Source organism: Bombina bombina, chromosome 4 (genome assembly GCF_027579735.1).
Source record: "Bombina bombina isolate aBomBom1 chromosome 4, aBomBom1.pri, whole genome shotgun sequence".
In the NCBI taxonomy this organism is placed as follows: domain Eukaryota; kingdom Metazoa; phylum Chordata; class Amphibia; order Anura; family Bombinatoridae; genus Bombina; species Bombina bombina.
The window spans coordinates 878,296,305-878,315,522 of NC_069502.1; the positions used below are offsets into that span (position 1 = coordinate 878,296,305).

General features: G+C 38.2%; 2 protein-coding genes across 4 annotated transcripts in view; one reads left to right on the forward strand and one right to left on the reverse strand.

Annotated features, from left to right (window-relative positions):
• LOC128657408 (gastrula zinc finger protein XlCGF26.1-like) overlaps positions 1 to 8,417 on the reverse strand; it is a 63,181-nt gene extending 54,764 nt beyond the window's left edge. The window contains exon 1 of one of the 2 annotated variants that reach the window (XM_053711747.1): positions 8,326 to 8,417. The gene's annotated coding sequence lies outside the window, so the exon portion shown is untranslated. The remainder of the gene's footprint in view (positions 1 to 8,325) is intronic. The other variant, XM_053711746.1, reaches the window with a different exon arrangement.
• An 82-nt stretch (positions 8,418 to 8,499) lies between these two features.
• LOC128657410 (zinc finger protein OZF-like) overlaps positions 8,500 to 19,218 on the forward strand; it is a 39,237-nt gene continuing 28,518 nt past the window's right edge. Inside the window, exons 1-2 of one of the 2 annotated variants that reach the window (XM_053711749.1) lie at positions 8,500 to 8,561; positions 11,631 to 11,791. In XM_053711749.1, the coding sequence (XP_053567724.1) occupies positions 11,740 to 11,791 (52 nt within the window). In that variant the 5' untranslated portion in view covers positions 8,500 to 8,561; positions 11,631 to 11,739. The remainder of the gene's footprint in view (positions 8,562 to 11,630; positions 11,792 to 19,218) is intronic. The other variant, XM_053711750.1, reaches the window with a different exon arrangement.

The following is a 19,218-nucleotide window of genomic DNA, read 5'->3' on the forward strand; positions in this document are numbered from 1 at the left end:
ATATAGACACCATTTGTTTCTTTGTTTCTTTATTTTGCCATTGTTGCCTGGTATTTGATATAATCTGCATCCAATAATAACATATAATTTTTCACTTTTATCACATCACACACACGTGTGTTTTCATATGAGGCAAAATAACCATGTTAATTAATCACTTGTTCAGATAACCACAAAATATGGCCTGTTAGGGAGGTCTGAGGACAGGCTTGAAAACCAGTTATCTATGAGGAGGCTGATCTGTCTCCAAGAAAGCTCTATGGAACAGAAGATTCATCCAAGAAGCTAAAGAAACAGTATAATTTTAATGCCCCTTCATAGAACCAGCAAAAGGAAACAAACTAAAAGCTTATCTGAATACCTTAGTAGTGTCAACATCACACTACAAAGCAGAATCCAAAACATGAAGAGATCACTGTAAATAATTCTAAAGATTAAAGACATAAAGAGGGAACAACAATGTCCAAAATTATATTGCCAGATAACACAACCTTATCCTAAAGAAAAATAAGGAGAAGAATCTCTTCTAGCAGATGAAGTAACTACAAAAAAACAAAAAGTCCAGAAAGATGTTTAATATCCACCTGATACATAGGCCCAAAAGGAGGAACCTGCAAAATCCTCAAGACCAAATTAAGGTTCAAAGGAGGAAAAAAATAACAGGCTTAATTCTAGGCCAGGCTATAACTAAACCACGAATGTCAGGAAGGTTAGTGATATTCTTATGGAACATAACTAAAAGGGGCAGAAACCTGACCCTTTAAAAAAGGGACACTAAAGTCAAAATAAACTTTTATGATTCAGAAAGGACATGCAGTTTTAAGAGACTTTCCAATTTACTTCCATTATCAAATTTTGCACAGTCTTTTTAAATACACACTTCATGGGGAACACGATCCTACTGAGCATGTGCACAAGCTCACAGGATAGATGTATACTAGTCTATGATTGGCTATGATTGGCACAGATAAGGAAGACACAGGTTTCTCAACAGGTACAGGATAGCAAGCAGATAATGTTGGCGAGACTGTCACCGGATACCAGATAGGTATAGCAGGCGCAGCTGGTTTGAGGAACGCTGTAACTGGTATGGTAGACACAGGTTTCTCAGCAGGCACAGAATACCCATGGGGTACTGTTAGTGAGACGTCACAGAATACCAGACAGTTACAGCAGGCACAGCTAGTTTGAGGAAGGCTGTCACTGGTATAGTAGACACTGGTTTCTCAGCAGGCACAGAATACCCAGTGGGTATGTCACGGAATACCAGATAGGTACAGCAGGCACAATTTCAGGAACAAGATAAGCATACACCGATATCAGGTTATTCTGTTTGATTCAAATAAAAAGGTGATCTCCAGCTGTGGTGAATAAAGTGACCTTTATTTTAACATACAGGGTCCATTACAGCAAAGCAACGTTTCAGGCTAACAATAAGCCCTTTCTCAAGCTTGACATTAAAGGATTACTTTCTGTTATAATTTTTAAGCTAAACAACTAACATATTAAAGTTAATAAACATTAATTAAAACCTACTGACCTATATTTTCTCCAAAACGAAGTTTCATAACGTTCTAAAAGTTATATCTTTTATTCACTGATGATGTCACGTTATCCTGCCCACTATTTTCAGCACTGCATGTTCAAAATACTTAAACCAATAACTTTGTGTTTAAAGCGCCATTTTGAAACCTAGGTATTATAAACGGATTGGTACAGAGCAAAGGATACCCATGGAGTGGGTTTGGAAAACAATTAAATTTGCAGACAAGATTTCTGATATACGGTAGAGATATGTTAATGAAATGCTATTGATAAAAAGCGTATTTGGGGTAGTTAGTTAGTAACAGGCATAGAAAATATTTACTTACAGTGGCCCTTTAAGTGAGTATAACAGTGTTTAAATAGCCCTAATGGCGCCAAACAATTGTGATAAATGCATCAATATCGCCCTCTAGTGGTTAACCAAAAATACTACACATAAAAAAATAGTTTCTATACAAAAAATAGTTACAAAATGTATATTGCAAATTTCAACAGTATATCCACTAAAGGATACAATGCTAAGTGATCCTAGAAAGGCAAGTCAAATTGTGAAAAACATCATAATATAACATAAACATAAATTGTGTGAATTTAATATTTAAAAATAACTTACATTTAAAATGGTGACAAATACTCATATTATAATTTAATCTATACTACCTTCATATTCATAAGAACACAATCACATGTATGGATTTATTAAAAAGATTAGGTATATGAGAATCCTCCAAATTAGAATCCCCTATACCTTATTAAGTAAAAAAATTAAAAACAATGGATACTCAGTATATCAGTGGGTTAATAATAAATCTATACTAAATATTATTGCATAATTAAACATTACCCATGAAAGTGCAAACTCAACAAAATTATTCAAAATTAAACACATAGGTAAAGTAGATGCATAAACAGTAAACCTACCAAAAACAGCCAAAAAATAGAGCATTGAATCTTTAAATCTTAAATGTTGTCCAATTGCATTCCCTATTAAGGCCTTTAGGCCATAAGGTGTTTAATTCATTAATCCAAAAAGCCTCCCTTTTATTTAATAAGGCTTCCCTGTCACCACCTCTTCTAGGCATATGTATTTGTTTCAAAATTTGGAAACGAAGTTGGCTGATATTATGGCCAGCCTGTAGAAAATGTGAGGAAACTGGAGCATCCTTATTACATCTAATATTTGACTTGTGCTCAGAGATTCTCTCACGTGCTTCTCTGGTCGATTGTCCAATATATAACAACGAACATGGACACTTAATTGCATAAATAATAAACTCTGATCTACAAGTCAAATATTTCCTAATGATGCAATTGACACATGACAGGCAGGGATAACATCCTGTGCGCCGCTTACCAGTTATGGTTCTTTGAGTATATTTGCAGCTGCCAACATCTGCTCTAACTAACTGATCTTTTATGTTAGGGCTTCTTTTATAGGCTGGCATAGGTGGCTCTGAAAATGCATTAATGTCAGAATGGCATTTCTGTAGAATATGCCAATACTTACGTATAATTTTATTTATCTGACTACTTCTAGTATTGTACTGTGATACAAAAATCAACCTGTTTTTTATTTTTTTTATTTGTTGTAATGGGCCTAGTATCAGATCTTAAAATAATATTTTGTTTTTCTTTGTGTACAAGATCAGAAGGATAACCCCTTTGTATGAATTTTTCGGACATTTCTTCCAACCGTGTTATTTTTAAATCAGTATCGGACACAATGCGGTCTACTCGCAGTAACTGACTTTTGGGTATAGCTCTAAAGGTGGAAGGTGGATAAAGCTATTGAACAACAAAGTGTTGTTTTTATCTGTTGGTTTCGAATAAATATCAGCCTTCAATCCATATTCCCCCTTATAGATACACGTATCCAAAAATTGGACAGATTGTTCATTCCATGTCAAGTTAAATTTAATTCCATTAACTGATCTATTAAGATCATCAACAAAGGAAAATAGGGATCCAATGTCGCCATACCATATGTCAAACACATCGTCAATGAACCGCCACCAGGTGGCACCAAATTTCTTAAACAGACAGACCCGGTGGAACAGCCGAGGCAGAGGCCGGGGTTACAATTAACCACGACACGATGTGCGGTAAATAATCTAGTAAATCCACACAATCAGGTGACTTATTTCTCCAGGCAATGATTTATCGATGACAGAGGACTCTTTTGTCTATTGTGCCTCTATAGGCAGTGTAACGGACTTTGCAGATAAAAGTTTATACGCAGACCCCTTGTATTCAGTTATGAGTTGTAATAATGGTAAAACTGAGACCAGTAAGGGTAATGATGTTAATATCTTACATAATATCTCAGGGGTTAATTTAACTGATGCTGAAATTTCTCTCCTCCCATTAATAAAGGAGATTTATTCCAAGTTAAACATGAATTACATACATTTTTTCGTACGATTAAATTGAAATTATTTTTTAAATAAAAAAATTTAAATCCAAGATAAAGAAATGTATACTAAGGGAAATGAAACACTCACTTGTGAGAAAGTAGGACTTAGAAATATTAGCAAGTTTAACCCTGTAACTACTGACAATGGTGCTAACACATTTTTGATTTGGTACTTAGGGATGTTGAGCAACTATTTAAGAAACCTGACTTTATGTTTCAGAAAAGATTCATGGAACATAAAAATGACTCAGCATCACTAAAGACCTTGAAATCAAGAAAGGAATTGGCTATTAAAGCGGCTGATAAGGGCGGCGCCTTGGTAGTAATGAGTCAGGAGGCCTATATATCTGAGATAGAACAACAGTTAAGTGACACTTCAGTGTATGCCATGATTGGTTTTGATCCCACACACAAGATTCAAAAGGAAATTGCTAATATTCTGTGTCAAGCTATGAATAATGGATTGATCTCAAAAGGTTTGAATTATTTTTTAAATATTAAACATCCTGTTAGACCAGTCATATATTGTCTGCCAAAGATCCATAAAAATGAATTGAAACCTTCAGGCAGACCCATAGTGGCAGGTTCAGGGTCTATTTTTACTAATATTTCTGTTTTCTTGGACAGACTTTTGAAACCTTAGGTAATCAAATCCTCATCCTACATCAAAGATACTTATGATTTTCTGAAAAAGCTTGAGCAGCTTAATTTAGAGAGCAATAAAGTAATTTTATTTACACTTGGTGTATCTAGCTTGTACACGTCTATCAAGCATACGAGTGGGATTGAGTCAGTAGCCAAAGTTCTAAGATGTGATAACAAGTATAATCAAGCTCAAATACAATTTTTTCTGGAGTTGTTGGAAGTTATACTTTCTATGAATTATTTTCTTTTTAAGGATGATTTTTTCTTCCAGAAAAAGGGTACCGCCATGGGATCCAATGTCGCCCCAACCTATGCCAACATCTTCATGAACAATTTTGAAGAATTATTTGTTTATGAACATGTATTGTTTAAGAAATTTGGTGCCACCTGGTGGAGGTTCATTGACGATGTGTTTGGCATATGGTATGGCGACATTGGATCCCTATTTTCCTTTGTTGATGATCTTAATAGATCAGTTAATGGAATTAAATTTAACTTGACATGGAATGAACAATCTGTCCAATTTTTCGATACGTGTATCTATAAGGGGGAATATGGATTGAAGACCGATATTTATTCAAAACCAACAGATAAAAACAACACTTTGTTGTTTAATAGCTTTCATCCACCTTCCACCTTTAGAGCTATACCCAAAAGTCAGGTACTGCGAGTAGACCGCATTGTGTCCAATACTGATTTAAAAATAACACGGTTGGAATAAATGTCCGAAAAATTCATACAAAGGGGTTATCCTGCTGATCGTGTACAAAAAGAAAAACAAAATATTATTTTAAGATCTGATACTAGGCCCATTACAAAAAATAAAGAAAAGAAAAAAACAGGTTGATTTTTGTATCACAGTACAATACTAGAAGTAGTCAGATAAATAAAATTATACGTAAGTATTGGCATATTCTACAGAAATGCCATTCTGACATTAATGCATTTTCAGAGCCACCTATGCCAGCCTATAAAAGAAGCCCTAACATTAAAGATCAGTTAGTTAGAGCAGATGTTGGCAGCTGCAAATATACTCAAAGAACTATAACTGGTAAGCGACGCACAGGATATTATCCCTGCCTTTCATGTTTCAATTGCAACTCTATGATAAAAGGTGATACAATTTTCCATCCATATACAGGTAAAAAAGACATCATTAGGGAATATTTGACTTGTAGATCAGAGTTTATTATTTATGCAATTAAGTGTCCATATTCGTTGTTATATATTGGACAATCGACCAGAGAAGCATGTGAGAGAATCTCTGAGCACAAGTCAAATATTAGATGTAATAAGGATGCTCCAGTTTCCTCACATTTTCTACAGGCTGGCCATAATATCAGCCAACTTTGTTTCCAAATTTTGGAACAAATACATATGCCTAGAAGAGGTGGCGACAGGGAAGCCTTATTAAATAAAAGGGAGGCTTTTTGGATTAATGAATTAAACACCTTATGGCCTAAAGGCCTTAATAGGGAATGCAATTGGACAACATTTAAGATTTAAAGATTCAATGCTCTATTTTTTGGCAGGTTTGCCGTTTATGCATCTACTTTACTTATGTGTTTAATTTTGAATAATTTTGTTGAGTTTGCACTTTCATGGGTAATGTTTAATTATGCAATAATATTTAGTATAGATTTATTATTAACCCACTGATATACTGAGTATCCATTGTTTTTAATTTTTTGACTTAATAAGGTATAGGGGATTCTAATTTGGAGGATTCTCATATACCTAATCTTTTTAATAAATCCATACATGCGATTGTGTTCTTATGAATATGAAGGTAGTATAGATGAAATTATAATATAATGAGTATTTGTCACCATTATAAATTTAAGTTATTTTTAAATATTAAATTCACACAATTTATCTTTATGTTATATTATGATGTTTTTCACAATTTGACTTGCCTTTCTAGGATCACTTAGCATTGTATCCTTTAGTGGATATACTGTTGAAATTTGCAATATACATTTTGTAACTATTTTTTGTATAGAAACTATTTTTTTATGTGTAGTATTTTTGGTTGACCACTAGTGGGCGATATTGATGCATTTATCACAATTGGCGCCTTTAGGGCTATTTAAACACTATTATACTCAGTTAATGTCAAGCTTGAGAAAGGGCTTATTGTTAGCCTGAAACGTTGCTTTGCTGTATTGGACCCTGTATGTTAAAATAAAGGTCACTTTATTCACCACAGCTGGAGATCACCTTTTTATTTGGATCAGTTTGGGCTTGGTAAGCCTCCTCCGTGCTCCTGTGAGTAGTGGGTGCTGTATTCATTTATCCTATTCTGTTTGATTCCCAGGCACCAGGTGAGCGTACATAGGTGCAAGGCAAATACTTGGTCTCTGGAGCAAGGTAAGCATATGCAAGTATCAGGCAAGTATGCATGGTGGTTGGAGCAAGGGGAAAACACGTAGATGCAAGGCAAGTATGCTTGGTCTCAGAAGCAAGGTGAGCATACACAGGAATCGGGTAAGTATACTTTGGTCACAAGAGCAAGGTAGGTAATGCAATATAACTCAACCCAAAGTGATGTGCTGGGGGAGTTTTTATAGAAACTCCCACACCTGAGTCTTTCAGGTGGGAGTTCCTATAATTAGTACAAGGCCCATTTAAATATAGGCAGCACACGCCTAAAGACTGAAGCAGCAGCTGCAGGGAAGCAGTAGGAAAGCTGCACACCAAACAAATGGTCTGAGCCAACCTAGGGTGCATAAATGCAGATACATGCATAAAATGGCAAAATGCTCTGGTGCCATAAATTACTACCAAAAAGGAACATCCTCAAAAGCCTTGCTTGGGGAGAGTTTCCAAGCCCACTCCATCTTGTGGCTGAACACAACTAGGAAGAGGAAAGGGAGATGCCTGAGAATTACTTTTATAGGTAAATCAGGGGAGTGGTGGTTCTGTCCACGCCCCTTTGGGGAGGGGTCTTTCACTGGTAAGTATTACCAGCCAGGGAAGGCCAAGATATAGAGATGTATAATATTATAGCGTCCCTCTGACTCACAAACACAACCCCCTCCCCAGTACATTATATACAGGAAAGGTTACCTCTGCCTCACACATCTCCCTCCCCAGTACCTTATATAAAGAAATATAATATTGTGATCCCATGTGCCTCACACACACAGCCCCCTACCCAATACCTTATATACAGATACATAACACTGTGGTCCCCTGTGCCTCACACACATCCCCTCCTAAGTACCTTATATATAGATATATAACATTGAGGTCCCCTGTGCTCCCCCCCCACACACACACACAGCCCCCTCCTTAGAATACTACATAATATTATAGAGAGGTTCCCTCTGCCTCATATCACAGCCCCCCCCCCCCCTTCAGTACCTCAAATTAAGATATATAGATATAATATAAGAGAGGTTGCCTATGCCTCACACTCACATTATTCCCCTCCCCAGTTCCTTATACAAAGATATATAATATGGTGGCCCCCTGTGCCTCACAAACACACCCCTCACACAGGCACATATTATAGAGAGGTTCACTCTATCTCACACACCTAACCCGTTCCCCATTACCTTATACACAGATACATAATATTATGGTTCTCTCTGCCTCTCATATAAAGTCCTCTGCCGTAGCATATATAGAGTCACTATTAAAGAGGGGTTCGCTGTGAGCTTGTGACACACAGCTACCCAGAGCTTTATACACAGGCACATCACCAACTAGAAAGTTACCTACACGAAACCACCGTAACGAGTGCTGAGACGGCAGAAGTTTGATCCATACAATAGTAACTATCTACATGACTGCAGCGCTCAAAATTTACAAACAGCTACAGGAAGCTGAATGAATTGTAGTTTCCCCGCCCAGCTATTTCCTGTAGTCCTCTTTCTTGTGAGAGCAAAGGTCCTTCTGCTGGAAGGGAAGTAGCTGCAACACTATCAGTATTCAACATGGCTGATTCACGTAGGTAAACACAAACAAAGCCCCCGTTGTATTAGTGTTATGTACCTGCCTCTGCTGTACTAAAGGAAGATTGCGTGTGTTCAGGCTCTTGGGAGGGACCTGGTTGTGTGTTTGTGAGGCAGATAGAGCCTCTCTAGAATTATATATGTTTATATTAAGGTACTGGGTAAGGAGCTGCATGTGTGTGTGTGAGGCCATAAATGTAACTCACATCTGTATATAAGGTAATAATAGGGATCGGGCTTGGTGTGTGTGAGACAGTGGGAACATCTATTTAATGCTTTAGATCTGTATATAAGGTGCAGGGGAGGGGGCTGTGAGTGTGAGACCCAGGGAACCCCTCTACCTACCAAACTTTGGTGCTGAGAATGAAGGATAATCTAGATCTTTATATAAGTTACTGGGGAGTGGTTGTGTATATGAGACATGGGAAACCTCTCTATAATAAAATAAATCTGTATATAAGGTACTGGGGAGGCTCTATGTTTGGGAGACAGAGGAAACCTCTCTATAATAATATTATTCTGTATATAAGGTACTAGGAAGGGGTAGTGTGTGTGTGTGTGTGAGACAGAGACAATCTCTCTATATCTAAGGGGCTGTGTGTGTGTGCGACAGAGCCTATAATAATATAGATTTATATATAAGGTATTTGGGAGGGGGCTGCATGTGAGTCAGAGGGAGACTTTCTGTAATATTATATTCCTGTTTATAAGGCAGTGATTAGGTTGTTATGTGTGAGCCTGAGGGAACATAAAGTGTTACATGTTTATATATAAGGTACTGGGGAGAGTGTACTGTCACTTAAAGGGACCGTCAACACCAAAATTGTTATTGTTTAAGAAGATATATAACACTTTTACTTCCCATTCCCCAGCTTTTTCACAACCAACATTGTTATATTAATATACTTTATAATATTTAAACCTCTAAATTTCTGCCTATTTCTAAGCGACTACAGACAGCCTCTTATCATGTTTTTTTTTAGCTTTTCATAACAAATCTCACAGAAATATAAGCTGCGCACAGACAAGTACAATAATAGACACAAATGTATATTTGATCAATACTATATTCCCTTAATGGGTATAAATTACACAATATACGATCTTGAGTGCATTAATACGTAAACGAGATAGGTATCTCAATCATAAAATCCTTCTGGAAATCTTATTATAATAATAATAATCTTATAATAAAGACCCACTTTATAAAACTTACTTTTGTGACTCTGGGCGTATAGGTAGATTTTATAGATATAACGTTTCAGCTCCTATAGGATGGATAGCTCTCCCTTTTGCTGTAAATCGTTGGTGCAGCTTCCACATTCACTGAGCACTAAGGACGTTGAAAAAGTTTGCAAAGGATAAACGAAACGCGTAGACAGGATGGCCTACTATTGACTGCACTTTTGAAAAGAAAGGACTTTCATTATCAATTCGCAAATTGCTGAGGTGAAAGATTGTAACACAGTAAGAGCAGTGGTCGCTACCTGCTAAATTACGTGGAGCTGTACTTCAATTGTTTTTACCATGGCATTTTAACCAAGGCATTTTATTATCTACTTTTTGTAAGTGCAATAGATTGTGTGCACCAAATAAATGTTAAACTTTTTTACCTTGAATCATGGATGCGCTTTGTGTTCTTATCTTCTAGTTTTCACAACAAGAGACTGCTAATTCATGTGTACCAAATAGATAACGTGTAGTTTGGAGAGTGAGTGAAATAGTGCGCTAGTGTCAGGGGGGGAAGATCAAACACCTTACTGGATATGCTTAGATCCTTCAATCTAAGCAGCAATGTTAATATACTAAAAAGGGGGGGGGGGTAGTAAGGGCGCTAGAAGCTAAAGATCTTAGGGGTATTTTGTGTGTATCCTTATACTGCTAAAATTGCAATATTATTTGTAGTGCATTAAGTGTTAACAGATAAGTCCCAAGTGATTCTACACATACATTCTACACATACAAGTTTTTAAACACACGTTAAGAGTGTATGTGTAGAATCACTTGGGACTTATCTGTTAACACTTAATGCACTACAAATAATATTGCAATTTTAGCAGTATAACGATACACACAAAATACCCCTAAGATCTTTAGCTTCTAGCGCCCTTACTACCCCCCCTTTTTAGTATGTTACCAAATAGATAACATTGTGCTCCCTCCCGAGACGTTGTGCATGACACTGCACTTATTAGCTAAAATGCAAGTCAATAGATAATTAATAAATAGCCATGTAATCAGGAGGCTGTCAAAAGAGGCTTAGATACAATGTAATCACAAAAATAACCATGTTGGCTGTGCAAAACTGGAGAATGGGTAATAAAGGGATTATCTATCTTTTTAAACAATACATATTTTTGGAGTTGAATGTCCCTTTAAGACATATGGACCCTCTCTGTAGTACTGTATATCTCTGCATGAAGTGCTATAGCAGGTGGTGGTGTATGTGATGCAGAGGGGATCTCTATAGGTTCTGTGTATAGTGTCTGTAAATAAAGCGGAGGGGAGGATGCATGTGGGTGAGACAGATTCAGGGAATATAGAAATATGGTGTGGGTATTGCCATTTTTAAAGATGACATTCACATACAGTACTGTTGAATTCTGTCACGTAGGTTGTAGAAGAATGACAAATCTTTTTGCATTTCATATGATTGCTTTTTTCATATTGAGTAATGCAAACTAAAGTTTGTTTCTAAAAGTATTTGGTCTGCTGAAAAGCAGCATATAATTTGTGTGGATAATTCACATTAAACAAATACTGGAATGGAATGTTTAAATACAAAGATGTGTAAATCATTAGAAAAAGTTTCAACACAAAGGTGTCAAATGTCAAAAGTAATTAGTGATATATATATATATATATACTGTTAGAATAGTTTAATTATGTATTATACTCACTGTCCTCTGATTGGTTAATTAGTTTTATTCACTTTATCCCTTTGTGACCAACAGAGCAATTCTTGAATCCTGGTCTGTTTATGATGCTCAGATACAGGTGTTTGACGTCAATAATTCCACTATGACAATGAACTGTACATAAGACTTCTATCTCTCTATCTATCTTAGGCTGCTGTTACTGTGAAGATCACATACAATACACATCAAACTGTGTTTGCCAGTAAAAGAAGAAACATTATAAGAATATCTGACAAATTCAGTTGTGCTCAACAAGACAATGTCTGACAAGACCGAGAACCAAACCTCAGACCTTTCTGATACACACAGAGGTAAGCAGGATGTCACATGCATGTCACCTGGTTTTGTCATCAGAATGGGATAATATTTAAAGTAACCATCCAGATATCTCAGTGATCTGATCACATTAAAGGGACAGTAAACTTTTGGGTAGAACTACAGTAGTGGTTACTAGTCACCATGTTATTGTTCTTCCTGCTTTCCTGCTGTGCCTGCAGCAAATTGTTCTCTTATTTTAACCCCTTACAAGTATCAGTTAGTGAAGCGCTGCATCTTCACACTGGGTACCACTATCTTGGAGCTTTTATTTGTTGTGTAAATTTTAAACTGTGCAAAAAAAAAAATGTAAAGGCTGTGACACACTGCAAGCGATGCGGCACGCAGCGTGATGATGCGGCTGTGAGGGCTCAGTGTGTCCTGCCTTTTCATCCACGTGCACTTAGACGCGTCAGGTCGCGTAGCTGAGTGCTCAGAGTTGAAATATTTCAACTTCAGAAACAGTGCAGCGCAAAGCAGCTGCTTCGCCTTGCAACGCATCACTTGCAGTGTGTCACATCCTTAATGCTTACACCCTCTATTATGTCAGCAAAACTGAAAGTGAATGTACATTTTCATAAATGAGTTCCCGGTTTTTATAAATACTATTTAAAATAGGGGCACTTTCATTCATGAAAGTTTACATTGCAGCTGTTTTATTAAAATACTTACCTTTCTCTACTTCCAAGCCGGACCAGCGATCCCCCGCCCGCTTCTCATGCTGTACTTAGCACAACAATGACAAAACCGACTTCCTCCAATCACGGTGTGGCCTCAGGAAATGTTTGCTCTGGGGGGAAGCCATGATTGAAGAAATCTGGATTTGTCATTTCTGACGTCAATACAGAGGAGCTGCGGGCGGGGGGATCGCTGGTCCGGCTTGGAAGAAGAAAAAGTTAAGTATTTTAACAAAACCGCTGCAATGTAAACTTTCATGAATGAAAGTGCCCCTATTTTTAATAGTATTTTTAAAAACCGGCACTAATTCATGAAAATTTACATTCACTTGAAATGCAAAATACAGCTGTCAAAAAGCCAGATCCGAGAAAGTGCATTGATTCTGTCACAGGATGCAACTATACACAAGCTACAAGATGGCGGCACCCAGTATAAAATGCAGAGCTTTAGCAGCTGGATTCTCTAATGAGTTAAAATAAGAGAATTGGCTTTAAAGATAGCTGCAGGACTAGTACAGAAGGAAATGTGATAGTATGGTAAAAAGTAACCATGTTACTATAGTTGTACACAGCAGTTTAATGTCCAATTACTTTTTTTACCATCTGCAGAGTATAAAATGTATGATAATTTGCTGTATAAGGTTCATTTGTGTATATGAATGAGCTGGTTTTGTGTTTTGAAGCCACAACCTAATAAAATGGGTTGAATTTGTAGGTATAATCAGATCTCATTACTTTATCACATTGTGTACATATACAAGCTTATTTATCTTATATGAGTCCATAAACCAAAGACCAATACTTGGAGAGAACAATGGAAAATTAACATTGTATTACCTTATATCTACTGTACCCCACTGCAAGTGTAATTTCTTCTGCTGGCTGTGTTTTCAAAGCTTATTTATAGCTTGGATTTAGGGCCAGACACTTTCAGAATAGGTGGGGATACCACAGGCTAAATAAAGTATTTCAAATGCCAATATAAGGGTAAAGGAAATACTTGTAAAACATGTAATACACTCCAGCAGGTAAAGTTGATCATTGGGAGCAAATTAAAGTGGATAATATTTTTGAGTAAACTGTCCCTTTAAGAGTTTAAAAACTCGCTATCGTCTTGTTAATTTTGAGATTGTCATCAAGTCCTCACACGCAGTATCAGTCTCTGTTCTTAAATAGTTTCTGATTGGTAGGTAACTTTTAATATGTGTATTTACACATATTAACACATAAATATATTCAGTGGAAACAGTGTACCTACCAATCAGCACTTGGGCATGGTCCCAATTTCAGCTTAATTTTTTTTTTAGATAAAGCAGGTTTATTTTTAACTTTGTCACTTTCCATTTTATTATGTCTTGCACAAGTGTGCTTGGATTGTACAGCACCAGCATACTACTGGCTTCTATATCTGTTTAATTAACTTATTATTTGCTGGTTTACTAAAGTTAAAAGGCACATAGCTGTGCATTTACTATAATGTGTATGGGGTGTTGTTAATCACATACAGGGAGCACTAAATCAGGGGTTTAATAAGGTTTATAGACACAGCTGTGTAGTTATTTTAATGTGTATGTGGTGTTCTTGGTCACTGACCAATGGTTTTTAAGTATACTGGGTAGCTCCACCAAAAGGGTCCTTCCTGTACCTGGAACTTGTAGCTCTAGAGCGGAGTAAGTGATTTTAGTAAGAGCCCACCCTAATAACCAGACAAGACCAGTATTAAGGTGAAACACAAAAAGACTTTATTGGGAAAACCACACAGCTTATATACACATTCTCATCTTAATAAGAGCCTTATTTGATCCTACCATTCGCGCTTCTCCAGACAGGCTGGCACCTCCATAGGAGCCATAGTCATATAGAGACCCCCACAGTATCTAGGTTGCGGTTTCAGGGTGATCCCGGGGGAGCGGCGGCCCTTTCAGGGTGTGGTTAGAAAGCCCTCGGTCCCCAGATGCCACAGTCCAAAAAGCGACATGATTCATTACTGGGGACCGGAGCGGCAGCCTGGCAAAGTTATTGAGGTGGGGGGTGTCCAAAACCGCCGGTTCCTGGGTGAGCTCCCCCTCAGCAATCACCCCAACCCTTGTCCACCAATGGCACAACAAATTCCCAAAAGAGCGGAGCTCTGGGACAAAGGGCCACTGGAGCGACCTAGGGTAAAGTTCAACGGGATTCCTGGGTAGCCCGACTGGCTAGTAGTACGGCCAGCCGGGAAGGAGCCAGGCGGCAAGAGATCAGCTCTTTTTCAAGATGAAGTATAAGCAGTGAGAACACAAGAGGGAGGGATTTGGGAAACACAGTAATCCACAATGGGCCAGAAAACAGGGCAAAGCACAGTAATTCAGGTAGGAGGGGGGTGGAGGTAGCCTTGGCAGCCTGGTATCTACGACATTGTATGTGGTGTTGTTGGTTACATACAGGGAACACTAAATCAGGGCTTTAATAAGGTTTATAAGCATAGAGCTGTGTAGTTACTATAATGTGTATTTGGTGTTGTTGGTCACATACAGGGAGCACTAAATCAGGGGTTTAATAAGGTTTATAGGCACAGAGCTGTGTAGTTACTATAATGTGTATGTTGTGTTGTTGGTCACATACAAGGAGCACTAAATTAGAGCATCAATAAGGTTTATAGGCACAGAGCTGTGTAGTTACTATAATGTGTATGTGGTGTTGTTGGTCACATACAGGGGTAACTAAATCAGGGCTTTAATAAGGTTTATAGGCACAGAGCTGTGTAGTTATTGTAATGTGTATGCAGTGTTGTTGGTCACATACAGAGAGCACTAAATCAGGGGTTTAATAAGGTTTATAGGCACAGAGCTGTGTAGTTACTATAATGTGTATGTGGTGTTGTTGGTCACATATAGGGAGCACTAAATTAGAGGTTTAATAATAAGGTTTATAGGCACAGATCTGTGTAGTTACTATAATGTGTATATGGTGTTGTTGGCATATACAGGGAGCACTAAATCAGGGGTTTAATAAGGTTTATAGGCACAGAGCTGTGTAGTTACTATAATGTGTATGTGGTGTTGTTGGTCACATACAGAGAGCACTAAATCAGGGGTTTAATAAGGTTTATAGGCACAGAGCTGTGTAGTTACTATAATGTGTATGTGGTGTTGTTGGTCACATACAGGGAGCACTAAATTAGGGGTTTAATAATAAGGTTTATAGGCACAGAGCTGTGTAGTTACTATAATGTGTATGTGGTATTGTTGGTCACATACAGGGAACACTAAATCAGGGGGTTAATAAGGTTTATAGACACAGAGCTATGTAGTTACTATAATGTGTACGTGTTATGACACAGTGGCAGCTAAACCTGTTTTAGCGACATAGACGTCAAATTTAAACTTTATCTGTTTTTTTAAATTAAATTAAAATAATTTACTTCTGTTATCACAATTACTACTTTCTTTTAGTCGCTTGAAACTTAGCTTTTTTCCATGAAAGTAGGCCCAGGAGCACTCTCTATATAAGGCAGCAGTGCTTGTCATGGGAGCATACTGAGGTAGACTCAGGAGTGTGCTCTATATATGGCAGCAGTGTTTGTAACTACATTATACATACAGTGCTTAAGGCATGTGCACATTCCTGAGCATACTGAGGTATTATTACATGTAAAAGAGCTACATTTGAACAAAGGATACAAAGAGAAAAAGGTAAATAATAACCGATGAAGCATTGCTTGTTTTTACTCTAGCTGTGTGCGTCTACAGACAACGTAATTGTGTGCAGCACTGAGGCATCTAATATTCTGTTACCGCTGGTTACATAAACTTATTATATACAATATGGTGCTGCTCTTGAGTGTGTAGCTGGGGACAGAAGCATGTGCAGAGCTGGAGGTATTCTGCTCTATTTCCCAGTGTTCTTACCTTTTGGTGACGTTTGTATTGTGATGGTGTCTAGCCGGTACTTCCTCTCACTGGTATCTGCTTGTCTGTTCGATCTATCCTGTTGCACACAGCACACTGCTTCCTATTTGCCAGTTATGAGTAGTTCTGGGCTGGCCTTTCCCTTTTTTGTATGGCACTAATATTGAACAATTTTCATGCAGTGTTATTAGCTATTCAGCCACCCATGTTTAATGTACGCTGACACCTCTGTTAGGATCACCTACCTCACTCTTCTTAGTCAAGGTGGATAAAAGAGTTAGATACATACAATGTTCAAAGCTGCTGGTTTATATAGACCTATTTTCTCCCAGTGGGACTCAAAGCGCTTTTTCAGCGCACGCTCTCGGAATTAACCAAATCAGCAGCTGAATAGTAATAGTTGTTATTATTACCCAATTTAATGGTACTCATTTTATCTACCTCGGAAGGATGAAGGGCTGAGTCGGCCCTGCCGGGATTTGAACCTGTGACCTTGGATCTTTTAAACAGGCTTTTTTTGTAGTCAGGGCATTTACCAACTGAGCTACCTCACCGGCTTAAGGTGGAATTCATTTCTTTTTTTAGTTGTGCTACTATGCTTTTTTATTTGTGTTAATTGTTTTTCTTTCCAAATATAAAGTGAATTAATATTACTGATTACTATAAGTGTAATAATTACAAAATATGCAATTAATACAAAAATGTGATACTATTATCTAGATCATTTAGTTTAAAACAAGAAAAAAAGGAATGGGAGAAAAGTGTGTTATCTTAAAACTTTTATATAAAACAGAATTTATGCTTACCTGATAAATTACTTTCTCCAACGGTGTGTCCGGTCCACGGCGTCATCCTTACTTGTGGGATATTCTCTTCCCCAACAGGAAATGGCAAAGAGCCCAGCAAAGCTGGTCACATGATCCCTCCTAGGCTCCGCCTACCCCAGTCATTCGACCGACGTACAGGAGGAAATATGCATAGGAGAAACCATATGATACCGTGGTGACTGTAGTTAGAGAAAATAATTCATCAGACCTGATTAAAAAAACCAGGGCGGGCCGTGGACCGGACACACCGTTGGAGAAAGTAATTTATCAGGTAAGCATAAATTCTGTTTTCTCCAACATAGGTGTGTCCGGTCCACGGCGTCATCCTTACTTGTGGGAACCAATACCAAAGCTTTAGGACACGGATGAAGGGAGGGAGCAAATCAGGTTACCTAAATGGAAGGCACCACGGCTTGCAAAACCTTTCTCCCAAAAATAGCCTCTGAAGAAGCAAAAGTATCAAATTTGTAAAATTTGGCAAAAGTGTGCAGTGAAGACCAAGTCGCTGCCTTACATATCTGGTCAACAGAAGCCTCGTTCTTGAAGGCCCATGTGGAAGCCACAGCCCTAGTGGAATGAGCTGTGATTCTTTCAGGAGGCTGCCGTCCGGCAGTCTCATAAGCCAATCGGATAATGCTTTTAAGCCAAAAAGAAAGAGAGGTAGAAGTTGCCTTTTGACCTCTCCTTTTACCAGAATAAACAACAAACAAAGAAGATGTTTGTCTGAAATCTTTAGTGGCCTCTAAATAGAATTTTAGAGCACGGACTACGTCCAAATTGTGTAACAAACGTTCCTTCTTTGAAACTGGATTCGGACACAAAGAAGGTACAACTATCTCCTGGTTAATATTCTTGTTGGAAACAACTTTCGGAAGAAAACCAGGCTTAGTACGCAAAACCACCTTATCTGCATGGAACACCAGATAGGGCGGAGAACACTGCAGAGCAGATAACTCAAGAAACTCTTCTAGCAGAAGAAATTGCAACCAAAAACAAAACTTTCCAAGATAATAACTTAATATCTACGGAATGTAAGGGTTCAAACGGAACCCCTTGAAGAACTGAAAGAACTAGATTAAGACTCCAGGGAGGAGTCAAAGGTCTGTAAACAGGCTTGATTCTAACCAGAGCCTGAACAAACGCTTGAACGTCTGGCACAGCTGCCAGCCTTTTGTGAAGTAAAACAGATAAAGCAGAGATCTGTCCCTTCAGAGAACTTGCAGATAATCCTTTCTCCAAACCTTCTTGTAGAAAGGATAGAATCTTAGGAATTTTTATCTTGTTCCATGGGAATCCTTTAGATTCACACCAACAGATATATTTTTTCCATATCTTATGGTAAATTTTTCTAGTTACAGGCTTTCTAGCCTGAATCAGAGTATCTATTACAGAATCTGAAAACCCACGCTTTGATAAAATCAAGCGTTCAATCTCCAAGCAGTCAGTTGGAGGGAAACCAGATTCGGATGTTCGAATGGACCTTGAACAAGAAGGTCCTGTCTCAAAGGTAGCTTCCATGGTGGAGCCGATGACATATTCACCAGGTCTGCATACCAAGTCCTGCGTGGCCACGCAGGAGCTATCAAGATCACCGAAGCCCTCTCCTGATTGATCCTGGCTACCAGCCTGGGAATGAGAGGAAACGGTGGGAATACATAAGCTAGGTTGAAGGTCCAAGGTGCTACTAGTGCATCTACTAGAGTCGCCTTGGGATCCCTGGATCTGGACCCGTAACAAGGAACCTTGAAGTTCTGACGAGAGGCCATCAGATCCATGTCTGGAATGCCCCATAATCGAGTTATTTGGGCAAAGGTTTCCGGATGGAGTTCCCACTCCCCCGGATGGAATGTCTGACGACTCAGAAAATCCGCTTCCCAATTTTCCACTCCTGGGATGTGGATTGCAGACAAGTGGCAGGAGTGATCCTCCGCCCATTGAATTATCTTGGTCACTTCCTCCATCGCCAGGGAACTCCTTGTTCCCCCCTGATGGTTGATATATGCAACTGTCGTCATGTTGTCTGATTGAAACC